The sequence below is a fragment of the Erpetoichthys calabaricus genome, chromosome 6 (assembly GCF_900747795.2).
Source record: "Erpetoichthys calabaricus chromosome 6, fErpCal1.3, whole genome shotgun sequence".
NCBI lineage: Eukaryota > Metazoa > Chordata > Cladistia > Polypteriformes > Polypteridae > Erpetoichthys > Erpetoichthys calabaricus.
In genome coordinates, this window is record NC_041399.2 from 105,032,786 (window position 1) to 105,045,724 (window position 12,939).

General features: G+C 36.7%; 1 protein-coding gene across 2 annotated transcripts in view; it reads left to right on the top strand.

Moving 5' to 3' along the window:
• Nucleotides 1-12,939, top strand: part of LOC114653479 (cadherin-20-like) — a 134,540-nt gene that overhangs the window by 96,675 nt on the left and 24,926 nt on the right. For both annotated transcript variants that reach the window (XM_028803828.2, XM_051929363.1), the window contains exons 3-5: nucleotides 2,711-3,005; nucleotides 6,828-6,947; nucleotides 11,595-11,762. In XM_028803828.2, the coding sequence (XP_028659661.2) occupies nucleotides 2,711-3,005; nucleotides 6,828-6,947; nucleotides 11,595-11,762 (583 nt within the window). The remainder of the gene's footprint in view (nucleotides 1-2,710; nucleotides 3,006-6,827; nucleotides 6,948-11,594; nucleotides 11,763-12,939) is intronic.

A 12,939-nucleotide genomic window follows, 5' to 3' on the forward strand; every position in this document is an offset into this window, starting at 1 on the left:
TTGTGTGCAACGTGTACCATGAAATTCATAAGGACAATTAGTACTCACAGGACTAAAATTCAGAGATTTGTTTCATGCACAGGTCATAGGGTTCCTCAGTAGCTACCCATACTGTTCTGCTAGTACACACTTTGAATATATGCAGAACGTACCAAAAGTACAGATTATCTAACATTTTCAATATGATAAATAAACATAACCTTGTTTCAACGATAAACTGAGATTTAAACAGTAGGAAATCTCTTTAGAAAATTGTACTACAGAAAGGCCAAGGGAAGTCATTGGCTTGTAATGTTTAACTATCAAAATGAGTCAAGTGATGTGCCTTTTGTCTACAAAATGATGGTGATACTGCTACAGCACTAATACATGGATAGATATTGTTATTTGACAACCAGTTTTAGGAGCTAGAGCAATATTCTAAATCATTCCCTCCCATTTTAATCACTCCATTATGTCCTATACATTAAGAAGATACCAAAATACCACAAGAACATATTTATTTAATGACAGATCCAGCCATCCCTAGATAGATTGTTAGTCTATCACATGTCATTCTTGAACACACTCACATTTACTAATACCAAGCCTTTTCAGAGCTTCCAATTAAACTATCTTGCAATTACATGGAGGAAGACCTAAGCAGTCACTGAAATAATGTGCATATACCTCAGAGACTGAACTCTGGCTTGGACTAAACCCAGATCTTTTCAGAAGTGAGACCGCTGCTCTAACCACTTGTGCCACTCTAAATCTAAAGTTTCCATTGTAAATTTCTAATTGGAGTGTTGTGTATATAATGCAAAAGTCCATCAGACATTTGCTCTTCAGCAACTGGCTGCACATATGCTTTTCATAGACAAGCATCCCTATCAAAAGTCTCAAGAGTTTGCTAATGCAAATGTCTTGCTTCTTTTTTATTTTACTTCATAAATCATAAGTCAATAAAGATAAGTGTATATATGCATAGCAGCTGTTATGGTTAAAATGTAAAAATAAAATCCTGGAAAATCATTTTTGGAGATGTCAACAGGAAAAGCTGCAAGGGTAGTAGATGCTTTACAATTGGCTAGGATTTGATGTAACAACAGATGACAAGCTTCTTTGAAACCATAACTCTGAGCTTGTTCTCCCTGAGGGAAACACTTCTTAGCATGGCAGTTTTAGAACTATAGCTTCAGGGAGTCCCAGTAACAGATGAAAAAGAACAAGGTAATTGATAACTGTGCTGTTATCATTTTGATAAGTTTGGACACTTTCTGACTGGTTACAATTGTAAATCTTTTAATCCTTTGAAGGCTTTCTTTTTAACACTGAGGGTTTATCATTAAGTAGAATTATGGAGACAGCTAAGATCTAGAAAAATTCAGAGGAACTGGAAGTTATTCTCTGGCACCAGAACAATGGTTGAACTTCATGTGGGTTTTAAGGGGCTGCCAGGCATCAAAGATAATTAAAGCAGAGGAAAAATCAACTTCAGGCTGGCTGGTGGTAGTAGATTTATACAACCATGGACATGCTGGGCCCTTAGACCAAATACAGAAGATATGTAGCACACAAACCAACACAAGCATTTGCCTATAGAATAGGAAAAATGTTCCTTCGGGGGCCATGTGGGGCAATGTAAGTTACTTGAGGATGCCCTTGTAGGATTTCAATATTTCATCCCATAATTAACTCCAGGTTGGTAAAATGATGTTTAAAGATGACTCCAAGTTTGTAGGGTAGTGGTGGTGGTGTTGAGTTAGTTAAGTGAGTTGGTTGAGGATACACTATCAGGAAATATGAGTGACTAAAGAAGTAAAAGCAGAGGGAGGAATCTTCTGTTTATTGTATTACCTTTTTAACTGACACAAGAGTCCCAGTACATTCCTCCTGCAAGTCTCTGCTGCCAGGAGCTTCAGTGGTAAGGTTTCTATCTGGACCTCATCATATATTACCTTCAGTGTTCCATATTCTAAATGACTGAACATGTATGGATCTAATGCCCTGTGGTATGAGCAACAATAGGTAAGGGATCCTCCTTCATTGTCCTGAGACAGACCAACATGCACCAAAAGACATCATTTCTGACTCCTCCAAACTGGAAGCCCACTCCTTGAGTTGTAGCAAATGACCCATTGCTGAGTTATCAGTTGGTAAATTAAGAAAGTTAGGTTCAGTTACACTCACGGTGGAAAGCTGTGCCTGGTGGGTACAGTAGTATAAGTAGATACTCATTTTTAGAGCACACAGCATGTAATATTGATAATTTTATCACACTACCTTACATTTAGTGCACCCTTTGCTTCCAGTACAGAGCTCCCAGTTGATAGCAGTGTATTGAAGACTCACACATTCTATTAATAAGTTACTGAATCTTTCTATTTAGCAATATAATATTCACACATTAATCATAATAGCCAATAGAGGTCTGTACTTCATAAGTTCATTGACTTTAACAAGAAGAGATTTAACATTTTGGCTGCATGAGCTTATACATATCATACTTACAATACCCAGTTTTAAGCCTTTAAAAAAGAATAGATAGATAGATAGATAGATAGATAGATAGATAGATAGATAGATAGATAGATAGATAGATAGATAGATAGATAGATAGATAGATAGATAGATAGATAGATAGATAGATAGATAGATAGATAGATAGATAGATAGATAGATAGATAGATAATGAACAGTAACAAATGTACACCTTTTTTCTCTATAGCTTCATTCGGACATGGACAGAGGTGATGGGTCTATCAGGTACATCCTTTCTGGAGAAGGTGCTGGCACAATGTTCACTATTGATGACAACACTGGTGACATTCATGCAATTCAGCGGCTGGACAGAGAAGAGAAAGCCCAGTATGTTCTCCGTGCCCAGGCAGTGCAGAGACAGACTGGCATGCCATTGGAACCTGAGTCAGAGTTTATTGTTAAAATTCAAGACATTAACGACAATGAACCCCAGTTCCTGGATGGACCTTACAGAGCATCTGTACCTGAAATGTCAATGACAGGTAAGGTGAAAGCAAAACAATAAAATTTCAAAAGCTGCTAAATCTAATCCTGAATTATCCTGTTCATTGACATAGGCTTTACGGTCTCTCAGTTGTAAAGTGTTTATTATTAGGTGAAATCTCTCATAGATTTTATATAGAAAATACAACCTTTTGTGGAATTATATACCACGGGGAAATATCCCTGAACAGAACATCAGTCAATCACAACATAAACACAATTACACTCACACCAAGGCCAATTTGGTGTCTCCAATTCACACAATCTACATGTTTTTGGGGATGTTGGAGGAAAATTCTTAGAATATGTCCTGGCATGAGATGCAGTCAATTATCCTATTCATTTTACTCATGTTTTCAATAGGAGAAAGGAGTGTTTCCTTCATCCCACATTTAAGTGTCAAAAAATGATTATCAGAACATAGTATGCAGTCAAATACAATTGCAAAGAATGTCATTATGACATACTGCACTTTTAAAATGGTCTCCCTATTGCTTCCAAATTCACTAGAGAGTCTTCCACTCCCTTCTCAGGTAGGTAGCATCATGATAATGTACTCTCTATGTCTACTTTTGATTTTGACGCTGGTCTAGAATGTCTCAGGGCCATCAGACAATAGTTCTCTCTGGCAGACATTACGACCACAGCACCTCTGAGTTCTGACCCCTAAAGAGCTCAAACCATACAGCAAATGTTATGTTGCTTTCTTGCTGTACTGGAAAGCTGGGTAAGGCTTGTCCCCTGTGATATTTAGTCACACATCCAGTCTTCTGGTTTTGAACCCTGCACCTAAATGTTCTCCGTGTTAAGTCTGCACATTTTCCCTTTGTCTCTGAGGGTCTTCTTCCTACATCCCCAAAAGAAGTGCAAGTTAGGCTGATTGGTGATTTCAAATTGACACTTATTTGTATGTGGACCTGGTGATGGACTGGCATCCTGGTATCATTTGCTGCCTTTAACCCAGTCTGCTGGATAAGCTCTGTGACCATAAATTGGATTATATGGGTTTACAAATAATAATTATTCTTTACATTTATATAGTGCTTTTCTCAATACTCAAAGCACTCTCCACCCAGGGAGGACCCAGGATGTGAACCCATTATCTCCTTAATGCGAGGCAGCAGCGCAACCATTGCACCACCTGCGTGGAATGTTATAATATACAGTGTTTGGGTTCTGTTGTGTAACCTATTATGTAGTAATTGTGAAATGCAGACTTATTGTAAACCAAATTCATAAATCTATTTCCAAATACAAACCAATTTAGGCATGACAGGTATTCAAAAGTGATACAGGAAAAGATCAGTCAACAGCACTAAAAATTGAATATTCCACTAAAGATCAATTCAAGAATTCTTGATCAGTTTCCAGTGGTTGCAAAACTCAACTACAAAAATACGAAAATAAACCTTTTTATGAAACTAATTAACATGTATAAATAATATTTGAGTTACATTACTGTCAGTTGCCTATGAAGTCCTTTACATAATGACAAATGCAGTTCACATAATGTATTTACAACTTATTCCTAAAAAGGAACACTCTTCCTTTAAATAATCAGCCAAAGTAGAAAAAAAAAATTAAATCCAGCACCATACAAGCTGTTCAGCTGACAATTCAGGACACAAAGATCTGACATTCTTGACGAACTTTTGCAACAGCCTTCTTATAATTGTGATAATGTTGCCTTATAATGAGTGTGCTGGACATACATAAGTTAGAGGTGTAAATTAAAGACAGTCAGCCCAGAAAAGAAAAAATCATATTCAAAAAACTATTATTAACTCTCTTATTAATGTCATTTGATTAGTGCAATCTTTTCCATTTCACTACAAGGCTGTGCTATTTCACATTTTCCTCTCGCCTTATCTTGACTATGTGAACTCATGTTATCACTCACCTGTGAATTGCTTCTGACACCTTAGCTACAAGGGAAGGCCACTGCTTCTGCTTGCTTTTTATATTTTTTCAGAATAACTTTACAATTATTTTAAGCATCACAGGCATTCTGTGAAGTTGCGGAATTATACACAGCATCCCCTGCTAGCTTAAACAATTTGATAACACCTAATTCTTCCGGATTTCACACATTTCATGTCCTATGTGTGACTGGAGTGTCTTCTTTTTTTTTATTTTCCTCTTTACCCATTTCTATGTGGGGGTCAGCTCTATCCATACAGCTCGGACCTGCACCTCATCCCCAGTCAGACCCATTTTCTTTAAATATTCTATTTTATTCGCCCACCTTCACTTCAGCCTCCCTCGCTTTCTCTTACCCTATACTCCCATTTCCATCACTTTTTGCCTACATATTCATAGTCTCTCCTCATCACATGTCCAGATCACTTCAAAGTATTTTCCTGTACGTTCTTACATATACTGTATCTTTCCTACTTTTGTTATTCCTCTGGTTATGTCATTTCTCATTCTGTCTTTCTTTGTAACTCCATACAGTAAGTACATCCACATCAACAGTGGCAGAAATGTATTTATGAAAGAGCCAGGTGTAGACAGTAGAGGGCACTGTCGCTCCTCAAACCCAACACGTAGACACTGAAGACACAAGTTAAAAGCACCAAAAGCATGTTTATTTTTGTCAGGCTCTTTACAATGCTCTCCACCACCACAGCCACAAGTAAGCAGGCAATAAAGCCCACTATTATTTTTTTTCTCTCTCTCTTTCTTCTTTTCTTTTCTCCTCCACACCTCCCAGCAAGCATTGTCCAACTTCCACCCGAAACTAGCTCATCGAATAGGTTTAAGGCGGTCCCTTTTATATTGGTCAACCCGGAAGTACTTCTGTGCTTCTGCTCACATGGCCTGCCATCACTTCCGGACTAGGCGAACACCTTGTCTTCCACAGCACCCCCTGGCAGCACCCACAGAACCCAGCAGGGCTGAGATAAAGAACTCCAAGTCCCCTGGTGCCCTGTGGGAATCCGGGGCACCTCTGCACTCCAGGGAAGCTGCCATCTAGTGTCTCAGGAGAGGTAATGCCTTAAAGAAGCTGCCTTCCCCCATCCTTCCATATCCTGGGCATCCCGGCAGGGTTGGGCTGCCGGCCGTCTCTTACAAAGGTTACGAATTGAGCCTGGCTCTCATAACACCAGACACTATTTAGGGTTGGCAATGATGGCACCTTATTATGTTCATCACATAACAAGCATCCAATAGTAACACTACTGTGCCAAATTAGCCATTAGCTTTGAACTGGAGTCTTAATCTAAAAAAAGGTACTTGTCAAAAAATCAATTTTAATTTTACATTCACAGAATACACTACAACTTGGCCTTTTATATATATTAAACAAGCATACATTTCCAAAAAAGCAGAAAAAAGAAGAACATTAAATAGCATGTTATAATCATAGGCTAAAGCGTACTGATCTGAACCGTACTGTGATACTAGCCCAAACAAGAATCAATGTGGCATTATTGGCACATGCTCTAACTAGCTGTGCTAACTGCTTAATCTTTGCGGTCTTCTTTCACACAATTGCTAAATATGCCACATAGGAAATGATGCATGTTTTCTTTGATACCTTTTAAAGTCTGACTGCTACACTATTCTTCTATTAAAGTTTAACATACCTCATTTAATTGATCAACTTTCTGGGTTCACTTATTTTATTACATGATAGCCCAGTTGCATCAGATGTAAGACAAGAGTCAATCCTGGACAAGACACCATTACATAGCTGGGTACATCGACACACCAGACACGTGTAGTGTAACAACATGAGGTAACAACATGAACCATGGTACCAATCTTAAACACTCCTTGTTACTAAAATGCAATCTTTTTTTTTTTTTTTTTTATAGGAACCTCTGTTTTACAACTGACTGCCACTGATGCTGATGACCCAACGTATGGAAACAGTGCCAGGGTTGTGTATAGCATTATGCAGGGTCAGCCTTACTTTTCTGTGGAGCCAAAAACAGGTATTTATATATATGAAAATAATCTTTAAAATAAAGTTCAGATTCATAATATTTCTGTAGTATATCATTGTTGAAAACAACCAACTAACCAACCATTATCCAACCTGCTACATCCTAACTACAGGGTCACGGGGGTCTGCTGGAGCCAATCCCAGCCAACACAGGGCACAAGGCTGGAAACAAACCCCGGGCAGGGCACCAGTCCACCAGAATATTGAAAACATTCAGAAATAAAAAGTCAGAATAGAGCCATCAGGCTAATGCTTGTGAAATACGTGCAATCTTTACACGTGCATGTGCATATCTACACCAGTCAAGTAGACATCTTTCATTAGTGCCAAATGTAATTAATCACGGAAAAATTAAACAGCGCATCTTTCAAAAATTACTTTCATGCTGTTTTGTCATCGACTTCATAGTATTGCACCAGGAGAATTGTTTTTTTATTAAAATACACTGTTTCCTTTCATATTCGACACAAATTAAAAAGGATAAATGTGAAACTAAGCAGTTTCAAACAAATGATACATTATAAGTGAATTTAGAAGAAGTATTTAACAGCATTTTTCAAATTGATTGTCTGTTTCCATTTTTTTTACCTGAAATAAGGTAATAACAAAATTAACAGTTTCCCATACCGTTAAAGGGATTGTTTGTTGTCATTTCTATAATGTAGACCTAGGAATCACTAGCACTTGAACAAAAAAAAAATGTTAACACTTCAATTTAGGTACTGCATCTATTACTCATTTCCTCTCATTTAACAAGTCCTTAACAATTGCTTATTTTGGTCTTCATAACACTTATAAAGCATCAGTAGATAGATGATTCATCTCAGTGCAGTGTGGCATATTGACAGGATGGTAAAATTACTTGTTAATATGAAGGATTTACAGGTCTTATACTAAATATGTAATATCAAGAGAAATGTTTCTCAGTTAAGACACCTCAGACCACTCCAAAGTGAAGCTTTGTTAGTAGGTCACTTTGCAGAGATGAACAAACACTTTACAGATACTTTATAAGTGATATGAAGACTTATTAAGGTCTTGTTGCATACTGTAATAGTAATAGATGCATTTCTTCCGTACCTAAAGTGTTACTAAAAAAATTATAAAAAAACAAAAATCTTAAAAAGCAGGGAGGCACAGTGGTGCAGAGTTGCGCTGCTGCCTCAAAACAAGGAGACTGGCCTTCATGCCCCAGTTCTTCTTGCGTGGAGTTTGCATGTTCTCCTTGTGTCCACAAGGGTTTCCTCTGGGTACTGGGTACATGCAGGTTAGGTGCATTACCATTGCTAAATTAGCCCTAGTGGGTATGTGTGTGTGTGTGTGCCCTCTGATGGACTAGTGTCCTCTTCAGGTGTTGTTCCTGCTTTGTGCCTGTTGTTTGCCTTTATAGGCTTCACCCACTCCACAACCTCCACCAGAGAAGAAGGTTAAGAAAATAAATGGATGGAAATATAGAGGATTCGTGAATGCTTTAAACTGCTTGCTGAAAAGCAATTAACTTTAAAGTCAGAACTCTAAGAATAAACTTAAAAAACAAAGTTATCTGCAAGCATGCCGGGAAGTACCAAACCAACAAAACAGTTTACCACAAATATTACATTTTTAATGTCTGAAATCTTTTCTTGATCAATCTTAATTAGTTTTGATTAGTATTTATTTTATTTTATCGTTTTTGTGGTGATTATATTGCACACATTTTGAGTTTTATTTTCATGGCTCTGCCCATGTTGCTCACACTTAAAGTATCCATTGCCAGTCGTTTTGTTTTCAGATCTTTTGGTCAATTTTATTTAAGATTGCGGCAAAGAGAAATAAGTATTCACGTTTTGGAATCAAAATACTTAAACAGGAACCGTTGTGTGTGACCCTATAAATTAGGCAAAAGATTTCTGGTTTGAATTTTGACTTTGTCTTTGATTCACGTTTTGAACTTTTGTATGTTTTTTTTTTGGCTTTGACCTTTGGTTTCATACCTTGCCATTCTTGCTTCACTTTTTTTTTTTTTTACGTAACTCTCATTTCAGTGTCCAGTAATATTCTTTTTGTCATTTTGGCCAAGGCTTTCTTAATGTTATTACAACACAACTGCCTAAAGCCATCTAGAGAATCTGCATGTCGCTCAAAGTTAAACTGCAATCTGAATGGGTGATGGTGAAAATTGTATTCACTAAGCACATCCAAGAATATTTTGGGCCTAGAATGGTCATTTCTTAAACACCGTAATCTGATTTCAACAAGTTTTCAACTACAGCTGTAATTGTAATGGACTTGATCTATTGTTTACTCAAATTTTTACCCAATGTTTCATAAATTGCTTTTCCAAAGTCACAAATGAAGTGAAAACTTTAGTTAAGAATAGTTAGATTAATGCACACAATTATTTACACATATTCTTTTATTTTCTAAACTCATTTATTTCAATCTTTGCTATCCAGGGTGTTGGGATACAAGCCCACCACAGAGTATACTCAGATACACACCTATATTCACTAAAACTGAGCAAGTCGCAGTTTGAAGGCAGGAATCTAAAGCTGTGAGGCAGCAGACCAAGTGCATGCCATTATTGGGATTATCAATGTTTAAGTAATTTTCATATATTTTACTATTAAGAATTAACTTTAAGATTAGTATTAGTATAGACATGAGTATTCAACACATTTCTTTAGCTGATTTCTCCATCAGAGGAATGTAGCGATGTAGCACAGGAAGAAACCAACCCAGAGAAAGCATCGCAATCTGCCATAGGGCTCACACGCAGGCTCACGACCTGCTTAGGGTCTCTCTGCATCTGTTTACTGAATCCACATACTCCGATGTCTGGATCAAAGTGAGGGTAATACTTGGTCGCAAGGCAGGAACCAACCCTGAAATGAATGCCAGTCCACCAGAGGGAACACTCATATGAGTGCAGTGTCAGTTTAGTATTCAGTTAGCCTAATAAGCACTGAACACCCAGGGGACATCTTTAGGAACATGGGGGACTTGCAAATTCCACATAGAGAGGCTGGGGTTCATTAGCGGCAGCATAGCAAAGGGGGAAACAACTAAGCTCTGCAATGTAATACCATCTAAGAGACACTCTAAATATTAAAAAAATCTACAATCTATTATGTAAACACAAATAATATCAGAAATTTCTACATGGCATTAAAAGGTGATTTTTGTATCAGGTGCAGTAATGTTTAAAACATCTTAGGTTTGACTTCAGGATTTATCGAAAACTGAAGGTTCCCAATCAGGCTGAGTTAAGGTTAAAAGTTTCTCTTTTAGGCAAGCTGCCTGACAGAAGCCAAAAGATGGCCACTGGGAACAAAAATTAAGTTAGGGTAAGAAGAATGTACTGTAGATGATGGATGTTTAGTTTTGGGCCCAAAAGTATCCTAGGAAAAAGTCTGGGGCAACATAAGTCACCTAAACAAAAGACGTTTTCCACCCACTTTCTTAACCTGCTTAGTCCAATAATGTGTAACAAAAACTCAATAGATAAATCATATTTCAATCTACTAATATCTTCTTTTTCCATTTTTTTATTCAGTTTTTCAGGTTTTGTAAAAGTCTATAGCTGCTTATTACATTTTGACCTTTTTCTCCCGTACTGTCACACTCTAAATTTCTTTATTTTTGTTGAAGTATCACATGTAATCACCTAAACATCCATCCATCCATTATCCATCCATCCATTTTCCAACCCGCTATATCCTAACTACAGGGTCACGGGGGTCTGCTGGAGCCAATCCCAGCTAACACAGGGCGCAAGGCAGGAAACAAACCCTGGGCAGGGCGCCAGCCCACCGCAGATCACCTAAACAGAAAACACAAATTATGTATTTTTAAATATGTTTTTAATACTGCTATGTACTAAAGCAAATTATGCATTTTTTAGAAACATCACTCCAGCTAACTACTCAAACCACAGTAGAGTACCCTAGCTGCAAAGACACTGACTTATACTAATAACCATTTAAAAACAAATTTCTAAATTTCACATTATGCTTACTTGTTTCGTTCACTTTCTGACAGATCTTTGCGACTTTCCCTAATATTTATGGACATTATCCCCTTTTATGCTTTATATCATATACAAGAATCAGGAGCTCATTCATTCATTTTACATTCTTATTTCCCTAAATTAGTAACTTGTGAATGATGCTTCAGATAACTATATAAATACATCCATAAGTTTGTATGTGAAAAAAGTCATTACTTGACTTAAGCTTTAAAACAGTTTAGTTCACTGGGTCATGCTGCCACCAAGTGGTTACCGTCCAGTATTACGTGATAATATATTTTACCATTGAGTTTGAATGAAATACAAAATCCAGGAATGCATTTATTCCATCATAAATAGAATCCTTTATAAATAATTTGTAATGCATCATTTTAAATTTAGGTTTGCTACATGAGAAAAACTTGCCGTACTGAACCAGTCTGAAGCATCTAATTTGCTATTGACTATAGCAATTAATCAGATGAAAGCTATACAGATCAAATGTTGTGTCTTTCACCTTCTAAAAACCTTTTTTGTCCTATTTCAATTAACAGAATACTGTACATGAAAATGTATGTGGCCTTTTATCAAAAACAACAATAGCTAATTATGAGAGTTAAATATTTAATGTTTGAATTGTTTTTACAGGCATCATCCGAGTGTCTCTGCCCAACATGGATCGGGAAGCCAAAGAACATTATGAATTGATCATTCAAGCCAAAGATATGGGTGGCCAGCTGGGAGGTTTGGCTGGTACCACAACTGTCAATATCACCCTCACTGACGTCAATGACAATCCTCCTAGATTCCCACAGAGTAAGTTAATTACAGTCTTTCTTTTGTACCCACACCCCACAAGGCCAAATTCTTTTTCTGAATGTATGTAGCACATGCCCAAGCAGCACTTATAGCCACAAAACATTAAACTGCAAACTTCTTCTGGTCGCTTTTTTTCAAGAGAGTAAGAATGCAGTGCGAGTAGCTTAATTTTAAATGCTATATATAATTCATGACTAGCACAAGCAATTTGATACAAGAAGCAAAAGAACTACTAAAAAAGCAACATTCTGGATTTTCTTTAATCAGTTCTGCTAAACAGACGATATTTCAGACAGTTCACATGTTTTCATTTGAAAACAAATTCCTGGAAGCTGTTCTTTGTACACAGCATATTATTTCATTTACAGAGATTGCATATGTACTATATATATATATATATATATATATATATATATATATATATATATATATATATATATATATATATATATATAGTACTAGGGTGCTGATCCGTGTTAGCCATTATGAATGTAGAGAAAAGCCAAGCAAAATGACACCTTTTATTGGCTAACTAGAAAGATTACAATATGCAAGCTTTCGAGGCAACTCAGGCCCCTTCTTCAGGCAAGATGTAATTACATCTTGCCTGAAGAAGGGGCCTGAGTTGCCTCGAAAGCTTGCATATTGTAATCTTTCTAGTTAGCCAATAAAAGGTGTCATTTTGCTTGGCTTTTCTCTCTCTCTCTCTCTCTCTCTCTCTCTCTCTCTCTCTCTATATATATATATATATATATATATATATATATATATATATATATATATATAAAACTAAAGCAGCTGAGGTCTAAACTAATAATAGTGAAGAGTTGAAAGTTTCTACACTACAGGAACTGCAATAAGGGCTTTTATTAAATGACACAACAAAGGATTAAGAAATTACAGAGAACAGCAAACACAATTAGACGTGTATAAACCCAGACATGAATTAATTCTGAGACATCTCCAGAATGAAGTTGTCCTGTAAAGTCCCTGAATAAACTACCATAGTGTCCTCACATAAACCTTGGTTCAACTACATTCTTAATCTCTGGAAAGCACTTAAAGGCCAGGGAGTAATAACTGCTCTTGAACTTCCATCCCTCTACTTTATGCAGAAGAATCTTCATATTCCATTTTTTGACTTATCTCAAATCATCTAGAAATTTGAGGAAAT